This window comes from Chiloscyllium plagiosum, chromosome 5 (assembly GCF_004010195.1).
Source record: "Chiloscyllium plagiosum isolate BGI_BamShark_2017 chromosome 5, ASM401019v2, whole genome shotgun sequence".
In the NCBI taxonomy this organism is placed as follows: Eukaryota; Metazoa; Chordata; class Chondrichthyes; order Orectolobiformes; family Hemiscylliidae; genus Chiloscyllium; species Chiloscyllium plagiosum.
The window spans coordinates 65,745,772-65,770,349 of NC_057714.1; the positions used below are offsets into that span (position 1 = coordinate 65,745,772).

The following is a 24,578-nucleotide window of genomic DNA, read 5'->3' on the forward strand; positions in this document are numbered from 1 at the left end:
AGCAAGAAGTGTAAAAGAGCTAGTGGAAGGAGAAAAGGTTTCCCGATTGACTTTGTGAGTAGCGTTTCTCAGGTACCCATGGACAGAGAGTGAAGTAACCAGCATGAGGCAGCATGCTTTGTTTTGTGGATGTGACCCGGAGTTGGTGTTAAAGTTGAGAATGGGATGCGGGGCACAGCATTGGAGCGATGCTGTGTGCTTGGGGCGGACACGAGATGGTTAGAGGTGCCAGGGTCACCGCCAGTGGCCGCCTCTGCTTCCTACCCACCGTCACACTGCAGCTCGCCAGCGAACTCAGTGGCATTTGCTGTTTTGAAACCACGTTTTAACTCGAAACATCGTATTTACTGCAGTCAGAGCACCAGTGAAAACTCAAATCCCACAACCTCCCCCGCCTCCACACTTTCCAGAGCTCCTCCTACAGCCGGAAAGAGACGCATCTCCCTCTCTCCCGCCTCTCAGTCACTCCTGGAGAGGGAGAGGACAGGGATCCGCTCTGCATCTGTAGCCGTACCGACGGCGGAGTCAGCAGCAACATGGCCACTTCCCACTGCAACACCGATCCCGGGCTGGAGATCAAAACCAGGTCGGTGGAGCAGACCCTCATCCCCCTGGTGACTCAGGTATGTGTGCTGGGAAAGGGAGAGCGTGAGAAGCGCTGGCGGAGGTGAGAGGCAAACGGAGCAAAGGATCTCAGGGAAACGCAGAACGAAAGCCGGGCAGGGGACCCCTCCGGGTCAATGAGCAGGTTCGGGGTCTGCACATTGGAGAAGGGGACTGGGGATAACTCCCCGTTCACCCACCCTTCTCTAAAGTAGAGAGGGACTTCTGAAACCCCCCTCAAAGCAGATAGATCAATGAAACTGTAAAAGATCTGAGACTCGCAGAAAGCATGTGTAGAGAGCCACATTAAAGGAACTGAGTGGCTTCCAGAGCGATGCAACTATTGAAGTCCTGGGACTCCCAGAAGCATGGGCGATCTGTGAAATTAATGGCATCTTTAAGCCTTGGGATTTCACAGTGTATTGGAGGGGTATACCTACTTAACAAACTAATTCCCACACTGTTAGAAGGTTTGGGAAAGTGCCCTATGCTGGGTGACAGCCCCCTTTCCTATTGTGCCCTGCCCTGGGCCAGTCTGCAGCTCCGTTAAAGTCCCGCTCTCCATGCAGCAGGAGAGAGGATGGAGTGGTTATTTTATCCAGAGGGAGCCGTTCTGACAGCACATTTGCAGCCGCCGAGAGGCCACACGCGAGCGTGCTGCCGCCCCACAGGGACATGTAGACACACAGGGAAAAGCACAGGCATGCAGTTCACAGAATGGAGCCAGTGTTTCACTGGAAAGTTCAAACTCAGTAACTTTCGGAGAGAGTAAATCGGTCTTTCACCGGAGAACAGGAGCGTATTGTTTCCCGTTTAACTTCCAAACCGAACAGAACTTCTTCATTACAAGTGATACGAGTTCACACCATAACGTCCATCAGTGTGTCCTCGGGCTTTCTGATTGCCCAGTCGGTGATCCGCCGGAGGATTTTCGGACGCACACACCACCCCGTAAAATCAACCAGCTCAGCTCTGCAAGGCTGAGCTTTATCTAGCCCCGGCCACTTTTGTACCGGCAGGTGCTTGAAATTGAGCATGTGTTCATAATGCTTGTTTTGGACTTTAAGCATTTTATCCCATCTTTGTCTTAGTTGTCTTTATTATTTCAGCAAATCGCATAATCCTCTGATTGTGTGTATATAGTTAGGCAAAAGATTAGAGCTTGGGTTATTGAAAGAAAAACTCTTTAAGGTCACCAAATATTGTCTCATTGTTAATATATCAAAATTATACCATATACATTCATAGACTTTTGCATTCTGATTTAATTTGTTGCAACATTAGTTTAGTTTTCATGATGTTGCTTGAATAATTGCATATCTATTTAAAATACATATGTTCTGAGCAACGCATGAGAAAGTGGATCTAGCAAAATGGATTTATGACATTTTATATACATGTTTTCTAAACATTACGTTTGCAATGCATGTAAAGGTTTATTTCCTTTTCCAAATTAAACTTTCTGAAAAATGTTGCTGTTAGGTTAATGGCACTCTGTGTTATTGATGTGCACATATTACAGTGACTTTAGGCACAGCGGAATGTGAACATTCAAAACTTGCTATCCAAGTGGTGCTACTGCACTATTAGCTTTGCCAAAACATCATCTCATTATCTAGCTCATCATTGAATTGCATCAGATAGCATAAAATTCTCATACTCCTGTCGATTTTAGAATCAGCTAGACACAAATTTGTCTTGACCATTTCAATCTGTTTGTGATAGGTGTTAACCATGATAAATCTACTTCTTTAGCAATAAAAATGGGCTATTTCAAGTGTGGAGTTTTATTCATTCAGATTTTCATTGTTGAAGAAAATGTAAAACTTAAAGCAACTTATACTTTTCCTTTTTTGTGTTCCTATCTCTCTCCATTTTTATTTCTCTCTTTTTATATTTCTTTTGCTGTATCTAATTTCCTCATTCAAACATATACATGCATCTGAGTATTTGCACTGTGAATTTCATTATCCTTCATTCTGAATGGATAATAGGACAAACAGCTGCATATCATATCAGCCAGGTCCCAGATGCTTTGCTGTAGTTTTATCAGTACTTACAGTAACTGGCTACCCAAATTTTAAAAAACCCAAATGTTTAAGAACAAATCTCATGATTGACAGTTACTTTATACATACTCTGGTACAGCAAAGTCTAGCCTAATGGGACAGAAAATGCTTGCATAAGATGCAAGAATAATTTTTAAAACTTTGAGATAAGTATGAATATTTGGCTATTTTGAGGAAAGTTTCTGACTTACTATTTTATAATACTTAGAAGGGACATTTATGTTGGGGTTGGGAAAGGAAGAGAAGAAAGAGGTCAGTGAGAAAAAAACAAATATTTAGAACTTGGAGTTTATATCATGATTGATTGTGAAGAGCTTGGACTTTTGGAGGAACTTTGATTTTTTTCTTTTGGCCTGTTGTTTTAAATGCAATTTTATTTCAGCCAATACTGCTATTGGAAGAAAGAATTTGCCCTGTATTCACTCACACAAGTTTGCCCTGTTAAAGGTTGTAGTCACAATACAAAGAGTTATGTTTCAACAAACCATTTGTAGTTGTATCATGAAAACAACTTAATTTATCTTGTTATTAAAAATGGGTGTCTGCATTTATTTTCCACATAATAGCAGTGACTTTTCCATTACTTAGCCTTGGTCCAGCCTGAAGACTTATTAATGTCACACCAAGATGATTTATAGTACTTTGAGTACGACTAAAATTTGCAGCTGCTGCAGGACATCTTGCTGTGTTTTAAGATGCACAATGAGGCATGATGATGAGATTTGTGTTGTGATGTTCTCATTATACCATAGTGTTGAAAATGACAAACAGATGCCAATGTTGCCTAGAAACATTGAACATTGTCATGATGGTTCTTCATGCATCAACACTGCTAGCAGTTCCTAAGGTGTATTTGGTGACAGTTTTTACATTTGATTATTAGTTTGACAGGATTATTCTCAAAGGCTTTTCATTTAAACAGCAACAAGAATATATGCTTCAATTTGGACCGGTAGCGCCACACTTTCCAAATGCATGCATTCATGCATTGTGCATTATTGCTTTTTGATTCCATGTCTCACTAACTTATTTTTGACATTTACTGTGGAATCAATTTCAAATCAGGAATTTCAAATATGTTAAAATTAACTCACTGGCTCTTATCCCCCTCTTGCAATGAATTGCATCTCCTAGAGCATTTACACACATCTAGAGGACACAAAAATCAAAATTCTGAAACTGTTACTCTAATTGAGTGTAATAGGCTGGTCAATCACAGTGTTCAATACTGATCTAATATAATTGAATTTAAATCTCTATTTATTCCAGAATAACGTCCTTAATATAAACTGTTACACTTGAGAGAAAACTCTCCATATACACATTAATCTCGGGGGAATGAGGATTGGGTGGTGCTCAATGTTATTATGATCTGGAATTCACGCCCTAACAAGGTGACAGAAGCACATGTAGCAGCTGTAACTTTCAAAAGAGAATTGGTCGTATACTCCAACAAAATTTTCAAAACCATGGGAGAAAAGCAGAGGAATAGGCTCAACAGGATAGATCTTTGAAAAGAGCCAGCATAGACAGCTTTGGGTCAAAATTGCCACCTCCTTTGCTCAGTAATATGATTCACTCTGGTTGTGTTGTGCTTACTGTAGATAATGTATATTTATAATATAGCTTTCTCGACATGTTAATAGAAATTTGTAATACTGTTTTTGAACTTATTTAATCATGAATTACTTTGATTTTTATATTACTTTTAATTATCTGTGTAAAATAGTATTTGGTTAGACGTTGTTCAGCTTAACCTTTGCAGTTCAAAATGGTCAGTACCACATTCCAAACGTCAAACTGTTGGATTACGTACAATGCAAACAAATGAAACCATTAACGTAACAAAATGAGAATTTTCAACTTTGCAATTCTAAAGCTCCTGGTTACTACATTCTCTGAAGAATTGTTTATACACAAGCCTCAATTAGCAGCCCTCTTGCTTCTGGATTAGAAGGTTGAGCATTTGTGTAATAATCCAGTTTAGAATGATATTCCAGTGCTTGAGTAAGGAAGTACTAACTTGTCAAAAGGTTTGAACTGAGTTGTTTGTAAGAAGTCAAGAGTTGTTAGACGATGGAATTCATTTCTCCCAAAAGAAGTGGAGGCTGGTTCATCGAATATAATCAAGGTTGAAGAACAGATTTTTGAATGATAGGGGATTCGATGGTTATGAGGGATGCACAAGAAAGTGAAGTTGAGGTGACAGTCAGATCAGCTATAATTGTACTGTGATGATATTATGGCTTTAAGAGGTGTACTTTGTCCATTTTTTAATAAGAGAGTTTTTGAGACATAGGCACTGAGCTGTCTATTCCAGTCCAATAAAGTCAACAGATTGTGAGGTCCTGGGGTTCTTAAAAAATGTTAGAACAATAGAAGCAGCATTAATGTGTGGAGTCAGGCTCTCACAGAAGCAGGGTTTTAGTTTAGCTTTCAGTACTTGTTGGGGTTTTGAAGCTGATTGTGGAAGCTGATACATATCTCTCTGCTTCACTAAAAGCTTGGATTCTCTCTCTGCTGCCAGAATTGACTGTGAGACAATCTGTTTCACTGACTTTGTCTTTGCCAAGTGTGTGTTATTGGAATATTACTACATTGGAACAGGTTGCTGTTTAGTAGTTAAATAGTCTATTATTCTGTTAAATTTTCCAATAGAGAGTTAACGTTAGACAAATTCTTCTTTCTCTTGCTTGTATTTTAAATGAGGATAAGAATAAAGTATATTTTGTTTAAAGCCGAGTAGTGTAACCAATTGAATTACATCTGGAACACAATACCTTACACTTATATTGAAATAAGATACAAGTTAGGGTTTAGGCTATCTCCTTGGATATATCTGGAGGGGGTTTGATCTGGTTCGTAACAGTAACAAAAGGTAGACCAGGCCTGAGTGGCTGAATAATTTCTTCCCACTATTTCTTGTGCTCTTGAGTAAATTCTGGGGCACAGACCCAATCTACTCAGCCCTCTCATCATGGGCCAATCCTGTCACAGGAATAAATCTTGTGAAATCTTCGGTGTGTTTCCTCCTGCAAATTCTCCCTCCTTCGATATGAAAACCAGAACTATACGGTACTTAGGAATGCTCTCAAAATATGATTGTAGCAAAGCTATCTTGCTCTTTATGCTAATCCCTTTGTACTAAAGGTCAACATGTCACAGAGCCTCCTAATTGTCTTTTGCATCTGCTACCAATTTTCTACATTTCTTCTGAGTGCAGCTAAATCTCACTGAACATTGACATTTCAAAAATGTCTATTCTGCCAAAATGAGTAAACTCACTTTTCCCCAGATTTGGTATTGTTACAGCGAGTTTAATTGGAGAATTGTGATTGAGTTGATGGTTGTCCATGGGGCTAAGATTAGACTGACACAAGAAGAGTTTAGCATTTACGACTTGCTGGTTGTGCCAGCAACATCAAAGAATTCTGTAACAGCTCCCTGTTTAGTGTCAGTCCCAGATTTCCACAGTGGAACGTTACATGAACAATTTTTCTTTTTTGGGAAGCTCTTTGTCTGGTAGTACCAGTTTACTGGAACAACCCCTTATAGATGGAACAAATGCAATAATTGAAACATGAAGTGCGACCATTTCCACCCTGTACAGTTGTCGCATTTGCACAACCACTGGAGTGAAATTTAAGACATCTGCAATTCTAAATTTGTTTCTGTTGCACCCCTATTTCTTAGGTAGAAAAATATGCTGGCTGCAGTCATAGCAGCCCCAAAACTGCAGTTGTCTAATAAGGTTATACTTTGACTTTTTTGTGGCCTGGATCTTCTGTTCTCTGGAAGTCAGGGTTTAGACTTGGGTTGAAAGATATGCATCTGGACTTCTTGGGTGACTTCATACATTGATGATGCAGTACTTGTCCAGGATGCATAAACTGTCAAAGGATAGTGGATATTTTAAACTATTTGACAAAGTTCACAACTTTCAGCTGGAGGCAGAGATTCTGGAGTGTTCTGACTAATGAACCTCAATAGTTAGCCATGAAATAGTAGAGCATTTTCTAATTCTTTTAATTTTTCTTAGGCTTCCTGGCTAACTATAATACTGATAATTCCTTAATGAAGTGACTACATAGTTTTACTTTATGGACTATAAACTGGAAAATGGACATTTGGCATTGCCAAATACTTGAAAGTAAAAGGAGAGTTTTTTGCAACTTGAATGTCAATTGGGATTGTTGATATTCACTTTAGCTACACAACGTTGTTACTTTTGTGATGTAGTGAGATGGCTAAACTGCTTAATGACAGTCTTCAGACTTGTCCAGCTGCACTTTTATAAGGTCTGAGAATGCAGTGTGCCAGGACATGTAGAAGCTCGCAAGCAAGAGACTTTTTTTTTCTCTCTGTGATTAGCTAAGGACCAAAAACCTGAAAGCTCTTAAAGAAAGAATTCCACGAAGGGGCCTAGGTCCAGCTGATTGACCATTGCTCGGCAGGCTACGTGATGTGAGAAAAACTTACCCCACCTTTGTAGACTAGATTTTTCCCTGTTTTTCTACCCATAATATTTGTGTCAAATGGTCTGTTTTTGTTTGTCTTATTTGTGACTAAATGAAAATGTGTGCTTGGGGTTTTCAGTCACAGCTTAAGTCACATTATGGTAAATTAGTAATTTTTCCCCATTTTGTTAGGCAATAAGTTTGGTCAATAAATAGTTATTTTCCTGTTGATGAAACTTGATGTGAATTATGTTTGTCCTGAATAACTACCTGTCAGGCTATTTGATCATTTTGATGGCTTAATTGGGTTTTAATAGGTTTGTGGTGGGTTGAGGAATCACAGGGCTCAATTATTGGTGTGCACCTCCCAATTGAGTCATGACATCATGGATACCCATTTAAACCCCCCCCCCCCCCCCCCCCCCCCCCCCACACACACACACACACACACACACCTGCTTTGCCCAAACTGACTCTAATCTACAAACAACTTACCAAACTCTCACTTACTTATTTGCACCCCCTCACCCACCTACAACCCTATCCCCTCAATCCATCCACCACCACTTGCCATCCTGCAGCCTCAACCCATCCACTTGCTGCCCTTTCCCCTCACTGAGGTGGAACCTTATCCCCCCAATCATTTATCACCCTACACACCATTCACCTGCCGTACTTAGCTTCTCTAAATAGTTGTCAAAGTGGCTTTAGGACTTTAAAACTGCATTCATATTGGAATATGGTGGGAATTGCTGCAAAAGGGTTCTTGCAACATTCCACTCTGATCCTGCCTGTGTGGTTTGCTGCACTGCCTCTGTTCTGATGAATCCTGCATTGGAAATCTGGCAAGTAAAGTTTTGGGAAGGTAAATTTGTGACAACTTGTCTGATCTGGGTTAGCATTCGGGATTCCAACCCAGTTTGGAATGTGAGGACCATTATTCCTGTTTTTATTTGACTCTAACGTTGTTTAACATGGGGAAATCAATCCCTCATTGATCATCAAGCATCCCTTGTTTCTGTACAAAGTTAAAAATCACACAACACCAGGTTATAGTCCAACAGATTTAATTGGAAGCGCACTAGCTTTCGGAGCGATGCTCCTTCATCAGGTGATAGACTATCACCTGATGAAGGAGCGTCGCTCCGAAAGCTAGTGTGCTTCCAATTAAACCTGTTGGACTGTAACCTGGTGTTGTGTGATTTTTTAACTTTGTACACCCCAGTCCAACACCGGCATCTCCAAATCTTGTTTCTGTAGTTTAAGTCAGACATTTTCCTATCAATTGGTTTTGATATGTGGCAGTCTAGTTAAGATATTTCAGTAACTTTATAATATTTGCTGCACTCTGTGTAAAACAGTTGGAAAATTAATTGCGTATACTGAACAGTGAGATAATCTTACTGAAATTCCAGTTAAGAGATGGTTGAAAATAATCTGATCTAAATCTTTTGGTGACACTTTGGCTTCACAGATGAGAAATAACAGGAATGGTTGAAAGTAAATAAAATACAAGTAAACTATTTTTATTTATGTTGATGGTAAATCAGGTATTGGAGTAGGAGAAAATAATAAAAAAATTAAATATTTTCTGAAGAGATGAACTTGAATATTTGAAAAAAGACAGACTTGAATGTAGCATTGGTTACTAATGAACATGATTGAAAATTTGACCAGAAACAGTATTATGGAGAAAGTTTTTTATTATCTTACCTATCACTTGAGAGTGAAACCGAGTTTTATTTCAGATTTTGTTGATGATTTTTCTTTATTAATAGTGATGCAGAATATGAAGTTTTCACACAGTTCTCTTGAAGAGTAATGGATGCGTTGTCATTAACTGGAACTTGCAACAGGATCTTTACAATTTGAACAGAGCCATTGACATGTACAAATAAGCAGACTTTGCAATCATAATATTTTCAGACAAAAATGCTCAATCAAATTTCAAGTTTTTGATGGAGAATGTAGGAATATTTTGACTACATACTCCTAAATATTTTGTTCACTTGCAGTAAGGTGCTTTGTCTGTATTTTTTTCCCAGAGCAACACATTCTCCTTGTTTCTATCATTTTGAACTGTAATTTGTCTGAAAGTTGGTGATGGGTTGTTGGACTGTTTAGAATTTGATAACGGGTTTGCACTAAGTGGGGTGCAGGAGCCTGTCATCAAATTTTGAAAAGCTCATACATCACCACTCTGCTTCATCACTTGCAAATGCAATGTAGTCAGTTCAAAAAGTGGCGAAAAGAAGAGTTGGCTAATTTAAATAATTTTGCTGGTAATAAAGAATAATGGACTGTTTATGTCTCTACTCTATTTTGAGATCCCACGCATGATGTACACAAGAATTTGCAAGATGTTTGTCGGCTTTTAGTGAAATTTCCATCTCTCCTATAGGATTCATTGGCTAGGCTGAATTTATTGCTGCAGCCTAGTTGTTCTAAACTTGTGATGATGGGTATTCCCATTACTTTTTGCAACTATAATGGTAATGGTACTCCCATAAAACATTGACCATGATTATCACAAAGGAAAAATTCATTTTAGTATGGATTATCATAGTAAATAAAAGCAAGATAGAACATACCAATTCAACCATCTAGGAAGCACAGTTACATCTGATGTCAAAGGTACCAAAATAGAAAAAAAGATTCTAAAAATTACTAGCTTAAATTTTTAAGTAACAATCTGAGTATGCAAATATCTGGTCTGGTCAGTAATGAATTGTGGATGTGAAGTTTAAAACATTGAGAAGGAGAAAAAAGATTTGAAGTTTGGTGCCATTGAAGGACTCTTAAGTGTAAACTGGGTGGAGAAAATTACTAATGGAGAAGTATTGAATGGGATTGGGAGAACTGAAAGAGCTGGGGAACTCTGATCAAAAGGATCAAATTGAGTTCTTTGCACATACTTATCTGTAAAAGGGTAAGAGTACTTAAGAAATACCAGAAGGATTAATAGAACAAGAGGCCACCAGTGAAGGAAACAGATAGACAAGATTAAGTACTAGCTTAACCAGAACGCCAACATGAGGTCATCTGTTGCTATGATTGGAAAGTTTGGAAGACTATGACTGCTCTCATGCTCAGTATGGCACTTAGAATGATGACTGCCATAATGAGGTTGTTCTGATATTTCCACTATCCTGAATCAGTGTCAAAATTCTAACAATAGGTTAGAAAACAGATGCGGTTTGAATTGAGTGTAGGGCTGGTGGTCCTTTGAAGTGTTTTGAGTTCCTGGCTGGCATGATAGAGGGATGAAGATTGAGAACCAGTTAAACAAGCTGAACAACTGTTTGAACTTCATGCTTTGTGTTTATATTCATCAAGGCAATTGTGAATATTCCATTGCACCCTTAACTTGTATCTTGTAAGGCTTTATCAAGATCAGTGGATAAGTCACTTGTCACCGAGAACCCAGCTTCTGGGTTGCAGTGGCTGATCCATTTAGGCACTTAGTTTGTGATGATCCTATGAATTTTAATGATATGTGACTAAGCGCCAGTGGTGCAGTTGAAGTTCAGACGTTGATCTCTTGGCTTTCTCTGCTTGAAGAAGGCTGTTTCCTTTTCAAAAGTGACATAATAATTGCCTTTCACTTGTGTATTTGATGTTATTGCTGTAGGTAGGCAGAGTCGATTTAATTATCCTAAGAATTGTTAATCGAGATGTTGTCTGTTTAAAAAAAAATCACTCATGATCTCATTATTGAAGGAAGGCAACTGAAATACTGCAGCTGAAGCTGGTTTGGCCAAGAATGCTTTATTAAGGATGTCCATCAGCAATGCTCCCAGTCCAGAGCTGGGATGATTACTTCCAATAGTTGTGCCACTGGAGAATTTTTCCCCATGATCCCCAATGACTGCCAGTTGACCAGGGATCAATTTTAATGTCAAGAGCGGCTATTTTTTCTTCTCCATGTCCACCTCTTGCTTCCATGCCTGAATTCTCACTGTGATTACATACGGAGTGTAATATTTCTGACAGCCTGAATAAAGAGGTTGTTGCCAGGCTGGTGTTATTAATCTGAGATAACCACTTTGAATAGATGGTTGTGTTTTAGATCAATACTTCAGTTATTAAGATAATGTGTACTCTTCTTTAATGAAGTGAGAAACCGAAGCATTCATTATTTGGTCAGAGGAGATAACAGAATGTTGTCACATGGAAAATAATAATTTTAAAATGCTTTGAACTCCTGTTTGATGAGTAGTCTGTGTATCTTTTATATTGCATGCTGATTATCAAAAGATAAATTTTCAGTTTTGTTTCAAAGTGTTAAATAAAATGGAATGGAACAAAATAATGGTTAGAAATTCAGGAGGTTGTCACTTAATGTCCGTCTTCAACAAAATCTTTTAATTCAAATCTTTTCAAACTCCTGGTTTAAGATATGTTACTTCAGCCCATTTATTATTTGCTATGCAGCACAAGTGGAAGCTATTTGAGTAAAGGTTAGTATGTTACAAAATAATTTCTTGCCTTGCTCTGTATGATTTGTTAAAGTTGTCAGATTCTGTCAAAAAATATACTCGAAGATTCAGAGGCTTCTTGTTGCAGTTTCCAAGTAAATGTTAGCTTTTTATCAGGAGACATCTTGTCTGTCTTTAGTTTCTTGTCATCTTTGCATAGTATGTCCTTGGGATGTGAACAATTCTGTATAAATGTAAATTATTTCATTTTATGTTCTTCCTCTTCCAAATGTATAAGCAATTTCTTTTTTGTTATCTGAGACTCTAATGGCTAAAGTCTTGATTATCTGAACCACACTGGCGGGGAGTTTTTTGTTTGGATAATAAAATGTTCGGATAACACAGTTCAGCCAAGCTTGGGACCTTGCGACCTTGTTTGGATAATCCAAAATTCGGATAATCGATGTTCGAATAATCGAGGTTCCTCTGTAGTCCTTGAGAAAAGGCATGGGGAATCACAACAGTAAGCTGCAGTCCATTCAATGTAGCATGATTTCAACTTGTGTCCATTGCTAGCTGTGCTGCTGTTTGGCTCCATGCATTGGCTATCATCTGGGAGCTTAATGATCTTGGATTTTTCATTGGAACTGTATCAATAGAAAGCAGGAATTTTCAGCATTGCTTCGCCTGAGGCCCACTGAAGATGTTACCTAGTAAGGTAACAAAACGTCTGGAAATGAACCTCCAAGCTCAGCGAGCAAACCTACATCCAAAACTGTATCAAATTGGGGAACCTTGTCTGGGGTGGTAACAGCACCCAAATCTCACAAGTAGCACACACTGCCAGCTATTCAACCATGACAGCTAGATCGCTCAAATATATTGCAAAACACTCACTGATGCATTTCTCTCTCGCAAAAGAAGGTTCTATACAATTGGAGGCAGTTGAAACTGTCAAGGTGGAGGAGGCATTCTTGTATTCTCTAACCAAGTGGAGGGGACCCTGCTGGCTCTTACTAGAAGTGACATTGCAGTTGTGGCTGTTGACATGACTTGATACATTGAGGATCAATACATTGTGAAGATCATTCTGGGTTGGCTTCAATGCTGTCATTTTCTTGCCTCCTAGTTCACTCAGGTTGTGGGATATTAGAGGACTGAGAGCCATTGTACAAGGCAATGACTGCAGTGTACTACTCGTTATCCATATTGATGTGTCAAGGATAGTGTGTAAGCATTTTGTATGGCTGCTCTCTGCAAATAATGAAATTGTGCTTCTAAACCTAGATGTAGCCCAAGAGCAGGAATCCTAACATATTTTCCTGGTGATCTTCACTATAACCCTTCCATTAACTTGGTCTTTTTTGTAACCTTTTTTGGTTACAGAGTGTGCAATTCAGCAGTCAGAGTGACACCAAGATGCTTGGGATAATGTTTGAATATTTATTCTTCACTGGTTTGTCACAAAAGGAGAGTTTGCAGGTAGATAGTTGCCTGATAAGGTGGAAAGCAATGACTGTGGACTGAGTTGGTTAGGTTGTGGAAGACGATGAAGAAGATTTAACATTTTGTGGCTACCAGCTTGGATTCTGATGCTGCACAGAATTTAAAGGGTTGAGGTCAGAAATGCACATGGTGAGACATTAGACACAGGGCATTGCAGCCTGGGAAGGGGAACATTAGGGCGTAGGGTCACCAGAGTTGGGGAAATCATATGTATGTTCTGCTGCAGATGACTCTGGTGAGGAATTAGGACCAGACTATGGAAGCTGATGTGTGTTTACACTAAGATGCATGATGAATTGAGAAGCCTACCAGACTGCCTTTGTGCGCTGTCAAGGAAAGCGGGTTGCCCAGCAGTAATTCAGTGCCGATCTTGAATACTCTATGCTACTCTCAGGCTCACTGCCTTTATTCCTGATGAAGGGCTTTTGCCCGAAACGTCGATTTCGCTGCTCGTTGGATGCTGCCTGAACTGCTGTGCTCTTCCAGCACCACTGATCCAGAATCTGGTTTCCAGCATCTGCAGTCAATGTTTTTACCTCCATGAGAGAAACTGATGAATTCAGTTATGAAACATTGTTAGTTGGCTGTGCTTGAATTGCAGCTCAAGTATTTTCCAACAAAGCTTTGTGTGCTGTAGTGAAATTTCAGACTGAAATCATGCCTGATCAGCTTTGCTGTCATCATGCTTGTAAATACCTGTGTTTAAAGAAACTTGCAGAATGTCTCCGTTGTCTAGCAAACTGTCCTGCAACAAATTCCTAGGACTGCTGAGGTCTGATCTCAGAAGTGACAGTGACTCCATGGATTAGAGCCTACTGTACTTGCTTTCTCTGAATGAATGACAAATTACATAAATTTCACTCCTTCCCATTAGCTAGTGCCATGCTTGCTGATCAGTCAGCTAGCCTGTTGCTGCCCATGCTGAGGTGGTTCTGTTTATATCTAGATCCAGTTTTGCTCAAGGTTGTGTTCCAAAGCATCTTTCTAAAGATCTAAGAAGAATGTCTCCAGCATCTCAGAGGCTCCTGGAAGTCAGAGTCTTAGAGAGTAAAAAAAGCGAAGAAAGCTTGGGAGATGCTCTAAACATTCAATACTGCTGAAAACCCAGAGGTGTACAAACAGTGTGGGGTTGAAATTTTAAAAAAAATTATAAAGCAAAGTGGGCACGTAAAATACTGGCAAATAAATGCAAGAAAAAGCCAGCAATACTTTAACAACACAGGACATAAAATGCAGGAGTATAACTCATAAATATATAGAGCCTATTGGAGACCTAAAGGGTAACCGGAGTGTTGAGGGGGTATGTGCAGATTTCCTTCTCAATCAAAACTTCATGTCATTTCACAAATGGGAGGGATAATTCTGACATTGTAATCTGGAAGGAATATTAGTTAGAATATCAGATAAAATTAATACAGTAAGAGTAAATATTAAAAGGTATAACCATCTTTGAAAGTGAACATGTCCCCAGAATTGGGTGAGATGTATTCTTAATTGCTGAGGGAAGCACAGGGTGAAATAGCAGAGAGCCTGACAGTCATTTTGCACTCCTTTCTGGTTCCAGATTTTAGGCTTGATCTCAGAAGGGTAGCTAATGTTATACCATTGTTTAAAAAGGGATGGACTAAGTAATCATGGGCCAGTCAACCTAAACTGAACAGTGGGAAAATAGTTGTTGCTCAGATAAAATTTAATTTAAAAATTCACTGATGAAAGTCAGCATGATTTATTTTTAAATGAAGGTCATGTCTAACTAATCATTGAAATTTTTGAGGATGTAACAAGGTGAGTCAGTAAGGGTAATTCATTTGATGTGGTGTACATGGATTTTAGTAAGGCTTTAGGTAAAGTCTTGCATAACAGACTAGTCACTGAAAGTAAAAGCCTGTGGGATTGAAGACAAAGTGGCAAGTTGAATGCAGAATTGTTCCAGGCAGAAAATACAAATGGTAGTGGTCAGTGGGTGTTATTACAGACTGTGTTTCTGCTACCCTTCACAGGGCTTGATACTGGGTCCTTTCCTTTTTATGGCATGCATAAATGATTTTGATAGTGTAAAACTATGATTAAGAAGTTTGCAGACCATACTGAAATTGACTGGCTGTAGATTACAGGAAAATAACGTTGGATTAATCAAGTGAGCAGAACAATGGCAAAATGGAGTTCAGTTCTTGAGCAATATGAAGAATGCTTTTGGGGAAGGCAAATCAGTGTATAAAATTTTAAGGAATCTAGATGATGAATAGGAAAATCCCATTTGAGAATTCCCTCACTAAGAGTAATACCTTCAGGGTAAGGTCTTAAACAGGTGTTGGGGGGGAATATTTTCACCCAGAGAGAGTAGGGCTTTGAAACTCACTGCATGAAAGGGTGGTTGAGGCGGAAATCCTCATGATAATATTCAATTATCTTTTCGATGTTCTGACTGAGATGGGAGGAGTGCACTTTCTTTTTCTCATTCCACAGTTTGCAAGTCATAAGAACAATTTAATTGTCTTATCTCATTCTGATGTGCTTTCCCTGTATTAGACTTGAAATCTAAATATCTATTAATCAGGTTTCTTTAAACACACAATTATTGATTTTTGTTTTATGAAGCAGCTCTCATTCAGTTATGATGCAAATCTAGTTAACACACTTGATTTTTAATTTGAAAGTATACTTTTTATTTTGCTAAGTAACACAAAACAATGCCAAGGAAATGAAAATAAAAAACAATTTCTTTCTGCAGAGGTTCACTTTTTGGGGGAGAATAAAAACACCTTTGGCCAATAACTCTTAGTGTATGAAGTCAAAATGGATACAGTAGTTATCTGAATATCTCAAATGTTTTTTGTTTGATGTTCTGGTGGATTTTCCTAATAAACATAAATGATTTTGACCTTGGTGTGCTGGGGACCATTTCAAAATTTGTGAGTGCCACAAAACTTTAGAGAACTCCAAACTGTGAGAAGGACAGTGCAGAACCTGAAAAGGACATTGACATATTTGTGAGTGGGCAAATAGGTGGCACGTGCATTTCAGGGCACAGAAGTGTGAGGTGCTGCACTTTGGTAGTGGGTAGTATTGTAATCAGTTTGCAGGAATGGAAAGACCTAGGCCTGTGTATGTACATCATTAAAGATAGCAGGACAAGTATAGAAAGCTGACAATAAAGTATACAGTATGCTAGGCTTCATAAATAAAGCCATAGTGTACAAGAGCAGAGGGGTCCTGATGAACTTAAAAATGGCACTGGTTAGACTTCAGTTGGAGTATTTTGTACAGTTCTGGGTGCCATACTACAGGAAGCATGTACATGCATTGGAGAAAGTGGTTCCAGGGTTGAGACACTTCAGTAAAGAGAAAAGATTGGACTATTTACCTTGGAGATGGAAAAAGTTAAAATGAGAGTTGATAGAAGTTTTCAAAATAATGAGAGGTCTGGATAGAGTAGTGTGCCGGCCCACTGGAGTGGCATGCCATAAATTGGCCCCAATATTCCTGGAGTTATTACTAAATTTTTAAGGTATGCACAGTAACCTAATTTAAATGACTTTCTGACCAAAGTTAATAGAAAGCATGGATGAGGTATCTGTTCTAAACAGGGATTATCATTCACTATGTTTAGTTAGACTATAGCCACAGGCAAACGGACATAAACTATTGACCTGTTAAAGTACTCATTAAAGCTCGAACCTCCTTATAAAGTCCCCTTTATATACAAGCATGCACGCGTGCACATGCACAGACACACACACACATACATATTGGCATGGCTGGAAAAAATTGGAAAGTCAGTACAATGGTCTTTGCTTCCCAACCTGATGTTGAGATGATCCTTGTTCACTTGGCCAGGTCCTTGGTTTGAGCTGTCCTTTTTTAGAAGGTTTTAGTGATTTGTAAAAAGTACAGAGTGACTGAATCACTTGGAAAATAACTGATTTATCAATTGAAATATCATAGCCCATGGTAAGGAAAGGTAACTGGTTTTCTTCAAGTTTAAACTAAGTTTTTTACTGCAAAGACCAGGAAGCTTCTGGGGGGGAGACCAAAAGCACGTCCTTCTGTGTCTTTCTGTTTGTGTGTCTGCATCTCTGTAACTAGTTCGAACCCCCGCAGTTAGCTACGAGCCAATCAGCTTCATTTGCGATCAACTCCTCTGCTGCTGATTGTTGCACATGGCAGGAATCCGAAGCCATGAAAACAGAGTTCATTGTAGGTGTTGAATTCATTGCTGTGAAATTATGTAGCCATCCTGGTCAATCCCGTTTTCACTGTTTTAAAAGCATGAATAAAAATCTGTTTTGAAAAACAGCTCTTTCTCATTGCAGTCCACAGTTTTCAGAGAGACAAAAACAAAAAGACATAGTCCTTACAGCAAATGAGGAGAGACTGTTCCTGCTTGCAAATAGATTGGGAACCAGAGGGCATGGTTTTATTGGGATTTGCAAAAGAAAAAACAAAGTGTGAAAGAACTTTTTCATGCAGTGCGTGGTTGTGATTTGGAATGCACTGCCTGGAAGTGTAGAAGTGGCAGATTTAACTGAGGCATTCAAGAGGATATTGTTTCTATCTAAGCCCAATGTGTAAAGTTATGGTAAAAAGTTAGGAGATGAGCACTAAATTAAAATGTTCAGAGTCAGTACAGACATGAGTGGCTGAATGGTCTCCTGCATCACAAGGTGACAGATACAAATGTAGGCCGGGACTAAGATATGGGATTAATTCAAAATGTCTTATTAAAAAACACGTTTCACTATCCTTTCACTATGTCTTTAAAGAAAATGCAAATATCCACAAAAATGATTAAATATGAAGCCATCATAACAATGTGCACTTGGAAATGTTGTAACCTATGAATAAAGGACTCCTTGTTGGCAGGTGCAGATATGATGGGCTGAATTGCAGAGTTTTCCCTGCTGTAAATTTCAATGATCTACAGGCTTCTCCACTGAAGGTCAACAATCTTTCACCGTTAACATCCTGGAGGTCATTTTTCACAAGAAACCTAAATGAATCAAACACACAATCCAGGAGGCTGGTAATTCTATGGTGAGGAACTCACCTTCTGACTGCCGAAAGCCTCTCCCCTATCTGAAGTAGAAGTCAGGAATGTGATGGTGTACTCTCTGCTTGTCTGGATGAGTACAGCTTGGCAACACACAAAGCCTTGACAATCCAGCACAAAGCAGCCTGCTTGGTTAGCACAGCATTTACTGTGGCTGTATTGTGTGCCTTATATAAGATTTACTGCAACAATTTTCCAAGGATATTTTGATAGTATTGTCTGAACCTGTGATTTCGAACATTTGACACTGCAACTTGCAAATTCCCTGCAATTCATTATGACTGAAGTGTATTGCCATTCCTTCATTTACATTTTGGAAAGGATAGCCACCACTAAACATAATTTCTCACACCAGTGGCTAGTTACTGTAAATCCTTCGGTGTTGAAGTTACCTGTAGGAAAAATAGCAAGAATACTGATTATTATATTGTTGATTATTGTTACAGTTTATTTGCATTGTTGGAGATTCTAAACTTCAGACAACAGAATGAAAATCCTGGATGCCTAATTAGATAAATGTTGGAAGATCCCCAGACACTATTCAATGAAGAGGAAGGAATTTGCCAGTGGATAACACTATGAAAAATAGTTGGACTATTCATTCATCTCATTGTTTTAATAAAATATTGCTATCTGGCCATAGGAACCCATCCTTGTCATAGATATTTGTATTACTTAAAAGTAATGGTGAGTGATAAGGCACAATGCAGATTAAAGTAGCCTTTTCTAGGCTGAATTTTCATCAAGTTTGATAAGTGAGTTTTTAATCAAGTCTCTGGGTTCTAATTGAACAGGGCAACACGGGACATTTAGTCCATTAATCGTGTTCTCTTGGACATTAATGTACCACTTCAATAATGCTAAAACTTTCTGAACATTTAATCAGCTTGACTTAACCTTCGCCCCATTTATTTATATTACCTTATTATGCACATTCATTTAAACACTGCTATGAATGAAAATGGTTTGCTAGACTTTAAGTATGTTGAATATGATATTTCCTGCTTTCAGATTATCTGGCGTGGTCATACCATATCAGCAATGACAAATATGTGAGATTTGAATAGCATCTTGAACTGTGAAGTATTTTCCTTTATTGGAAAAAAAAGGAGTCTTCTCTGGATAATTGTTGCTCATCGTCCTGAGACAATGATTATGGGCCTTCTTTGGCAACCATCTCTTTGCCTTCAGAAGCACTAACATTTTTGCTACAAAACACACAGGATGCTTGAGCAACTCAGTTGATCTGGCAGCATCAGAGAGAGACAGAGAGAACAGTTAACTTTTATTTGTAAGAGGAATACTGGATTAATTCAGTTTCTCTCCCCACAGATTGTAGCTAATGATTTCTGCCAGAGTAGCAAACTTTCTCCAGCATTGTCTGCATTTGTTTCAGATGCCCAGCATCTGCAGAATTTTACTCTTCTAACATGCCTGCCAGACCTCTTGTGAGAAAGCATAAGGATTGAATTGCTGTTTGGATTGAGTTGGGTTAATGAAAACACATCTGCTCAGTATATTTAAAAGTGAGCCTGCTCCTTGCTTGTGCGTGCCATGCTGGCCGCTGCAATAGGCAAGTTAATATTGGGATTTGGCAGAAAGACACATTTAAGTGACTTCTAATATTAACTGCCCTCCACCCTGTTCCTGTTTCCACAAGTTAAAAGTCATTACCTTAAAATTTTTGAGTTGTATTTTTGTATCATTTCTGTTTGGGTTTTATGTAGCAGTGAATATTTTCCACATAACGACCAGTATATTGACAAGTATGTTTGCTGGTAGTATTCAGTTTTTCCATTCAGGAAAGACAGCCTAACATAGTAGCTGTTTTTGGCTTCCTTGAGATGAAGGAGTATTAATATCTTTTACCTGGCTCAAGCAACTTTGAATGGTTTTAGGCAGACATTGTCATTTCAATGAATTTTGATTTGTCACCTTTTAGAGATAACCTCCCATACAATAGCAAATTAACAGTATTTATGCAGCCATTGTCTTGCTTCCTTGGAGTATTTTTGGAGTTCTTTTTGTATGCAGGATGCAAAACAATGCAGTATAATAGAAAATAATTCTTTGTAAGTACAAGAAAATGTTTGCATGTTGCATCTTTAAAATAAATATGTGATCCCTTTTGTTAGTTAAACATTTGTAAATTGGGGACTGCTAGCTGATATAAACATGTGCAATGTAGTTGTGATTGCTGAGACAAGGCTGCAGGGTGACCAGGAATGGGAATTGAATATTCAGGGACATTCAATTCTGAGGAATGGTAGACAAAGAGGAAATTGAAGTAGGTAACATTGCTAGTTAAAGAGGATATTAATGCAATAATAAGGAAGGACATTGGCTCAAGGGAAGTAGAATTTGTATGGGTAGAGCTTAGTAACATAAAGGGGCAGAAATCAATAGTGGTAATTTTATACAGAGCTCCAAATTGTTGTAATAAAGTTGGGGAAGGTATTAAGCAAGACATCAGAGATCCAAGCAATGAAGGTACGCCTGTAAATAAAGGGAGGTGATGGCCTAGTGGTATTATTGCTAGACTATTGATCCAGAGGCCCTAGTAATGTTCTGGGGACTCTGGTTTAATTCCCACCTTGGCAGACGGTGGAATTTAAATTCCAACAAAAATCTGGAATTAATGATGACTATGAAAGTGCTGTTGATTGTCAGTACTGATCCACAGATCTCCTCAGAGTCTTAGTGACAATGTTCAATGAACTGATGTAATAATTTTTAATCAACCTCTTTGGACATATTATAATACACCTCTGGGACAGGTGGGAATTAAACCTGAACCTTCTGGCCTGGAAGTAGGGACATTGCCAAGAGCCCTGATGAGCTGATGTAACACATACTCAATTACTGCCAAATAATAAACTGTATCACACAGCGGTAATGTCCTTTACCTTTTGTCCAGAAGGTCTGGATTTGAGTCCCATCTATCTCAGTGTATCATAATATGTCAAAAGATTGAAAACAAATGCAGTTTGTTAAGACAAGACCCTGTCTTGTAACTTAATTGTAATTGATCTTCAACTATTGTAAATACAGAGGAACTGATTATCCAAACTAGATGGGCGGGCACTATTTTGTTCGGATAATTGATTATTCGGTTAATTGATTTCCTCTGGGGCTCTGAGTTTTATGGAAAGTCTGCTCCCCGTTCAGGAGACTAGGCAGCAGCACATGGTGTGCGAGACCCCACCCCCACCGCCTGCCCGCCCCTAAACCCGTCCGCTCCCACCCCAACCTACCACCGCCCCCAAGCCCGTCCAATGTCGCCCCCAGCCCACCCCCAAACCTGTCCAATTTCGCCCACCACCCCAAACACACACACACACACACCTATACACACACAACTTTTTGACAGGTTCCACCTCTGCTCTGTATACGACAAGGTTGAAGAGAATATTTGGGGAAGGGTGGTTTAGGGTTCACCCCTATGTAGAACTACAGGGAAAGTGTAGGGGGAGAGTGAGGGGGTGGGCGTTCAGTCATTTGGAGATGGTGCCTGGACTGTCCAGGTCTGTTCTTGGCAGCATTTCAATGAGCTGAGTTCCTTTTTAATCATTGTACCTGTAAACAAAAGATGCAATCAGGATTGAAACAGCTCTTTGAGATAATGCTTCTGTCAGGACCTTGAGATCCCCTTTGGATAATTCAATATTTGGATAATCGAGGTTCCTTTGTAGTCCCTGGACCCATGCATGCAACAATACAAGAAAGTGAGAATGGATGCAGCAAAGACACAAAGGCTGTATGATTCACACCCAACTAAGGTGTGAATGCAATATTTAAGGGTTTAAAAAGAAGGACAAGACTAACCCAACAAAAAAGAAAAGAGAAAATAGATTTACACAAAGGTAGAAGCAAAGATTGTGGAATAAAGTTGCTGAATTCAACGTTCAGTCCAGAAGGCAGTAAAGTGCCAAGTAGGAAGATAAGGTGCTGGTGTGTGAACATGCATTGAGCTTCACTGGAATATTAGTCGGACACAAAGGTCAGCATGGGAGCAAGGTGGGGAGTTCCAATCAAAAAACATTTGGAAGTTCATGTTTGTGCTTGGAGACTGAATGGAGTGTTCTGCAAAGCAGTCTCCCAGTTTGCAACGTTGAGGAGATCACATGGTCCTGTAAGCCGCGAATGCTATATACTAAATTGAAAGAAGTATAAGTGAATTGCATTTACACTTGGAAGAATTGCTTCGAGCCTTGGAAGGTGAGAAGGGCAGAGGTGAAAGGGCAGTTGTTCATCCACACTTGCACAGAGAGATGCTGTATGTAAGGAACACAGGGTTGGGTGCTGGAAGGGGAGACGGTGATGTGGATGGAATGATTCCTACAGAATGCTGAATGAAGAGAACAAGGTAAAATTTATTTGGTAGTTGCATCAACTTGGAGCTGGCAGAAATGTTGTGGTCAGTACAGAGGTTGATGATGTGGAAGGGCAGGATTGGGATCTTGTTATAGTCTGTTTCCTGTAAGGATCCATTCTGTTCTTCCAGTTTCTCCATATCCGTTACATCTGTTGTGATGTTCAGTCTTCGTGTACCAGCACTTTGGGAATGCCTTTCTTTTATCAAGTGAAGGGTTTCTCCCCAGCGAGTTTGACAGGGGCCTCCAACTTATCCAATCTATTTTTCACCTTTCTATGCTCCTTCCTTCCTGCTGGGACTCCTTTTGGAGGTGCATAAAATATATATGCCACTGACTTACTTTGTTCCATTTTTCCCAAACACAGACAAGCTATTTAATTTACAAGTGTTACGTAGAATAATTTTGTGCATGTTTTGCCTCGAGGCCCATTTGGATTAACCATTCAGAATTTCCAGAACTTGCATGTGCAGACTTTGTACCAATATATAATCAATATATTGACATTTTTGTTTATTAGGTAGAAATATAGTGCGACTGTAGAATTCATGACTATATGAAGACGTTGAGGTAAATAACATAATTGTATTCAAGAGAAAGCTATGTAACTATGTGAGGGAGAAGGAAATAGGATACGCTGATGGATAAAATTAGTTAGAGTACGGAGGCTCATGTATAACATGAACATCACCAAAGATCAGCAGGGTCGTTCATTTTCTTTTTGTCCATGTAATGGGTTGCATGTTTAATGCAACTTTCAGACTGTATTCACTGCACTATAAATGTTTATATTTATGATCTCATTGTACTAATGGTGACCTCAATCAAGCATGCCTAAAGGGTTCACAGGGTAGATCCAGGAAGCGTGTTTGGTCTGGCTGGAGAGTCTAGAACAGGGCTTACAGCTTCAGAGTAAAAGGTAGACCATTCTGATCTGAGATGAGGAATTCCTTCACTCTAAAGAAAATGAATATTTGGCATTTTCTACCTAAGACAGCTGTGGAAACTCAGTCATTGAGTCTGTTCAAAACTGAGGTCAATAAGTTTCTATGTACTATTGACATCAAGGATTGAGGGGGTAGTGCAGGATAAAGATATTTGAAGTAGAAGATCAACCATAATCTCATTGAACGGTGGAGCAGGCTTGGAAGGGTGAATGATTTATTCCCTACTATTTCTTATATTCTTGTGATTTAAGTACTACTGGGTGAGTCATTGGCTCCATTTCAAATAGCAATAAATGCAGTCCTATTTTCAGTCCCCTGTGAACTTTCTCCAGGAGCATAAACTGTGTTAAAAATGTATTTCCATGTCTTTGAATTTCTTGTAAAATCTTTAATAATTGTACTACGGAAAAATATACTGTCCGTTCTTTACAGAGCAGTTCATTGCTGATTGTAGTTTTAAATCAGGTTGTTGGCAGAAGCAATCAGTGAATTGACTTTAAATTCATGAAAAAGTCACATATTTTTATAAGATATGATGTATAATAAATAAATGGTATGTCCAGTTTGTTGTGTACATACGAAAGCGTATTGACCTGTGTCTAATTATACAAGTAAAGTTATGAAGATTTGTTTCTCCCTTAGGAGTGAAACATGGAAAGTGCTAACTCTATGTATTTTGTTCGTACCTTGTCCTTTTAATATAGCTAGAATGAACAATGCAGAAAGCCTGTCCGTTTGGCTTCATTGCGTATCTCCTCTTTTCGCGAACATGTTTATATTGCATTGAAAATAATGTGGGGAGAGAAGGCAAAGGCAAAGATAGCCTAAGCTGTCAGCTACAATTCCACAGGGAAGATTTACATGGTATTGGCATGGTGAAAGTTGGGCAGTACCACCCTGACAATCTCCAGGTGGGGATTTGGATTGGGAGTTGGGGAGGAGATGGCTTGAACCTGTAATTCGTTTCCTGTCCCATATGGTGCCATTATGGAATGGGCCTTGCCCATGTTGGCTGGAATTGTTTGCAGACATTGAGCTCTTGTTACAAAGAGAGGAACATCCTACACACTCCAGCCAACTTAACCTGGCAGTACAGCTGAAAAAAAAACAAATGATTATTGCTAAGCCTGCAGCAGCAAGTATTGCTTCTTCAAG

General features: G+C 39.0%; 1 protein-coding gene across 1 annotated transcript in view; it reads left to right on the plus strand.

The window, feature by feature from the left end:
- Nucleotides 1-214: 214 nt before the first annotated feature.
- ctnnal1 (catenin (cadherin-associated protein), alpha-like 1) overlaps nucleotides 215-24,578 on the plus strand; it is a 322,398-nt gene continuing 298,034 nt past the window's right edge. The window contains exon 1 of the mRNA XM_043690224.1: nucleotides 215-623. Coding sequence (XP_043546159.1) covers nucleotides 537-623 — 87 coding nt within the window. The 5' untranslated portion in view covers nucleotides 215-536. The remainder of the gene's footprint in view (nucleotides 624-24,578) is intronic.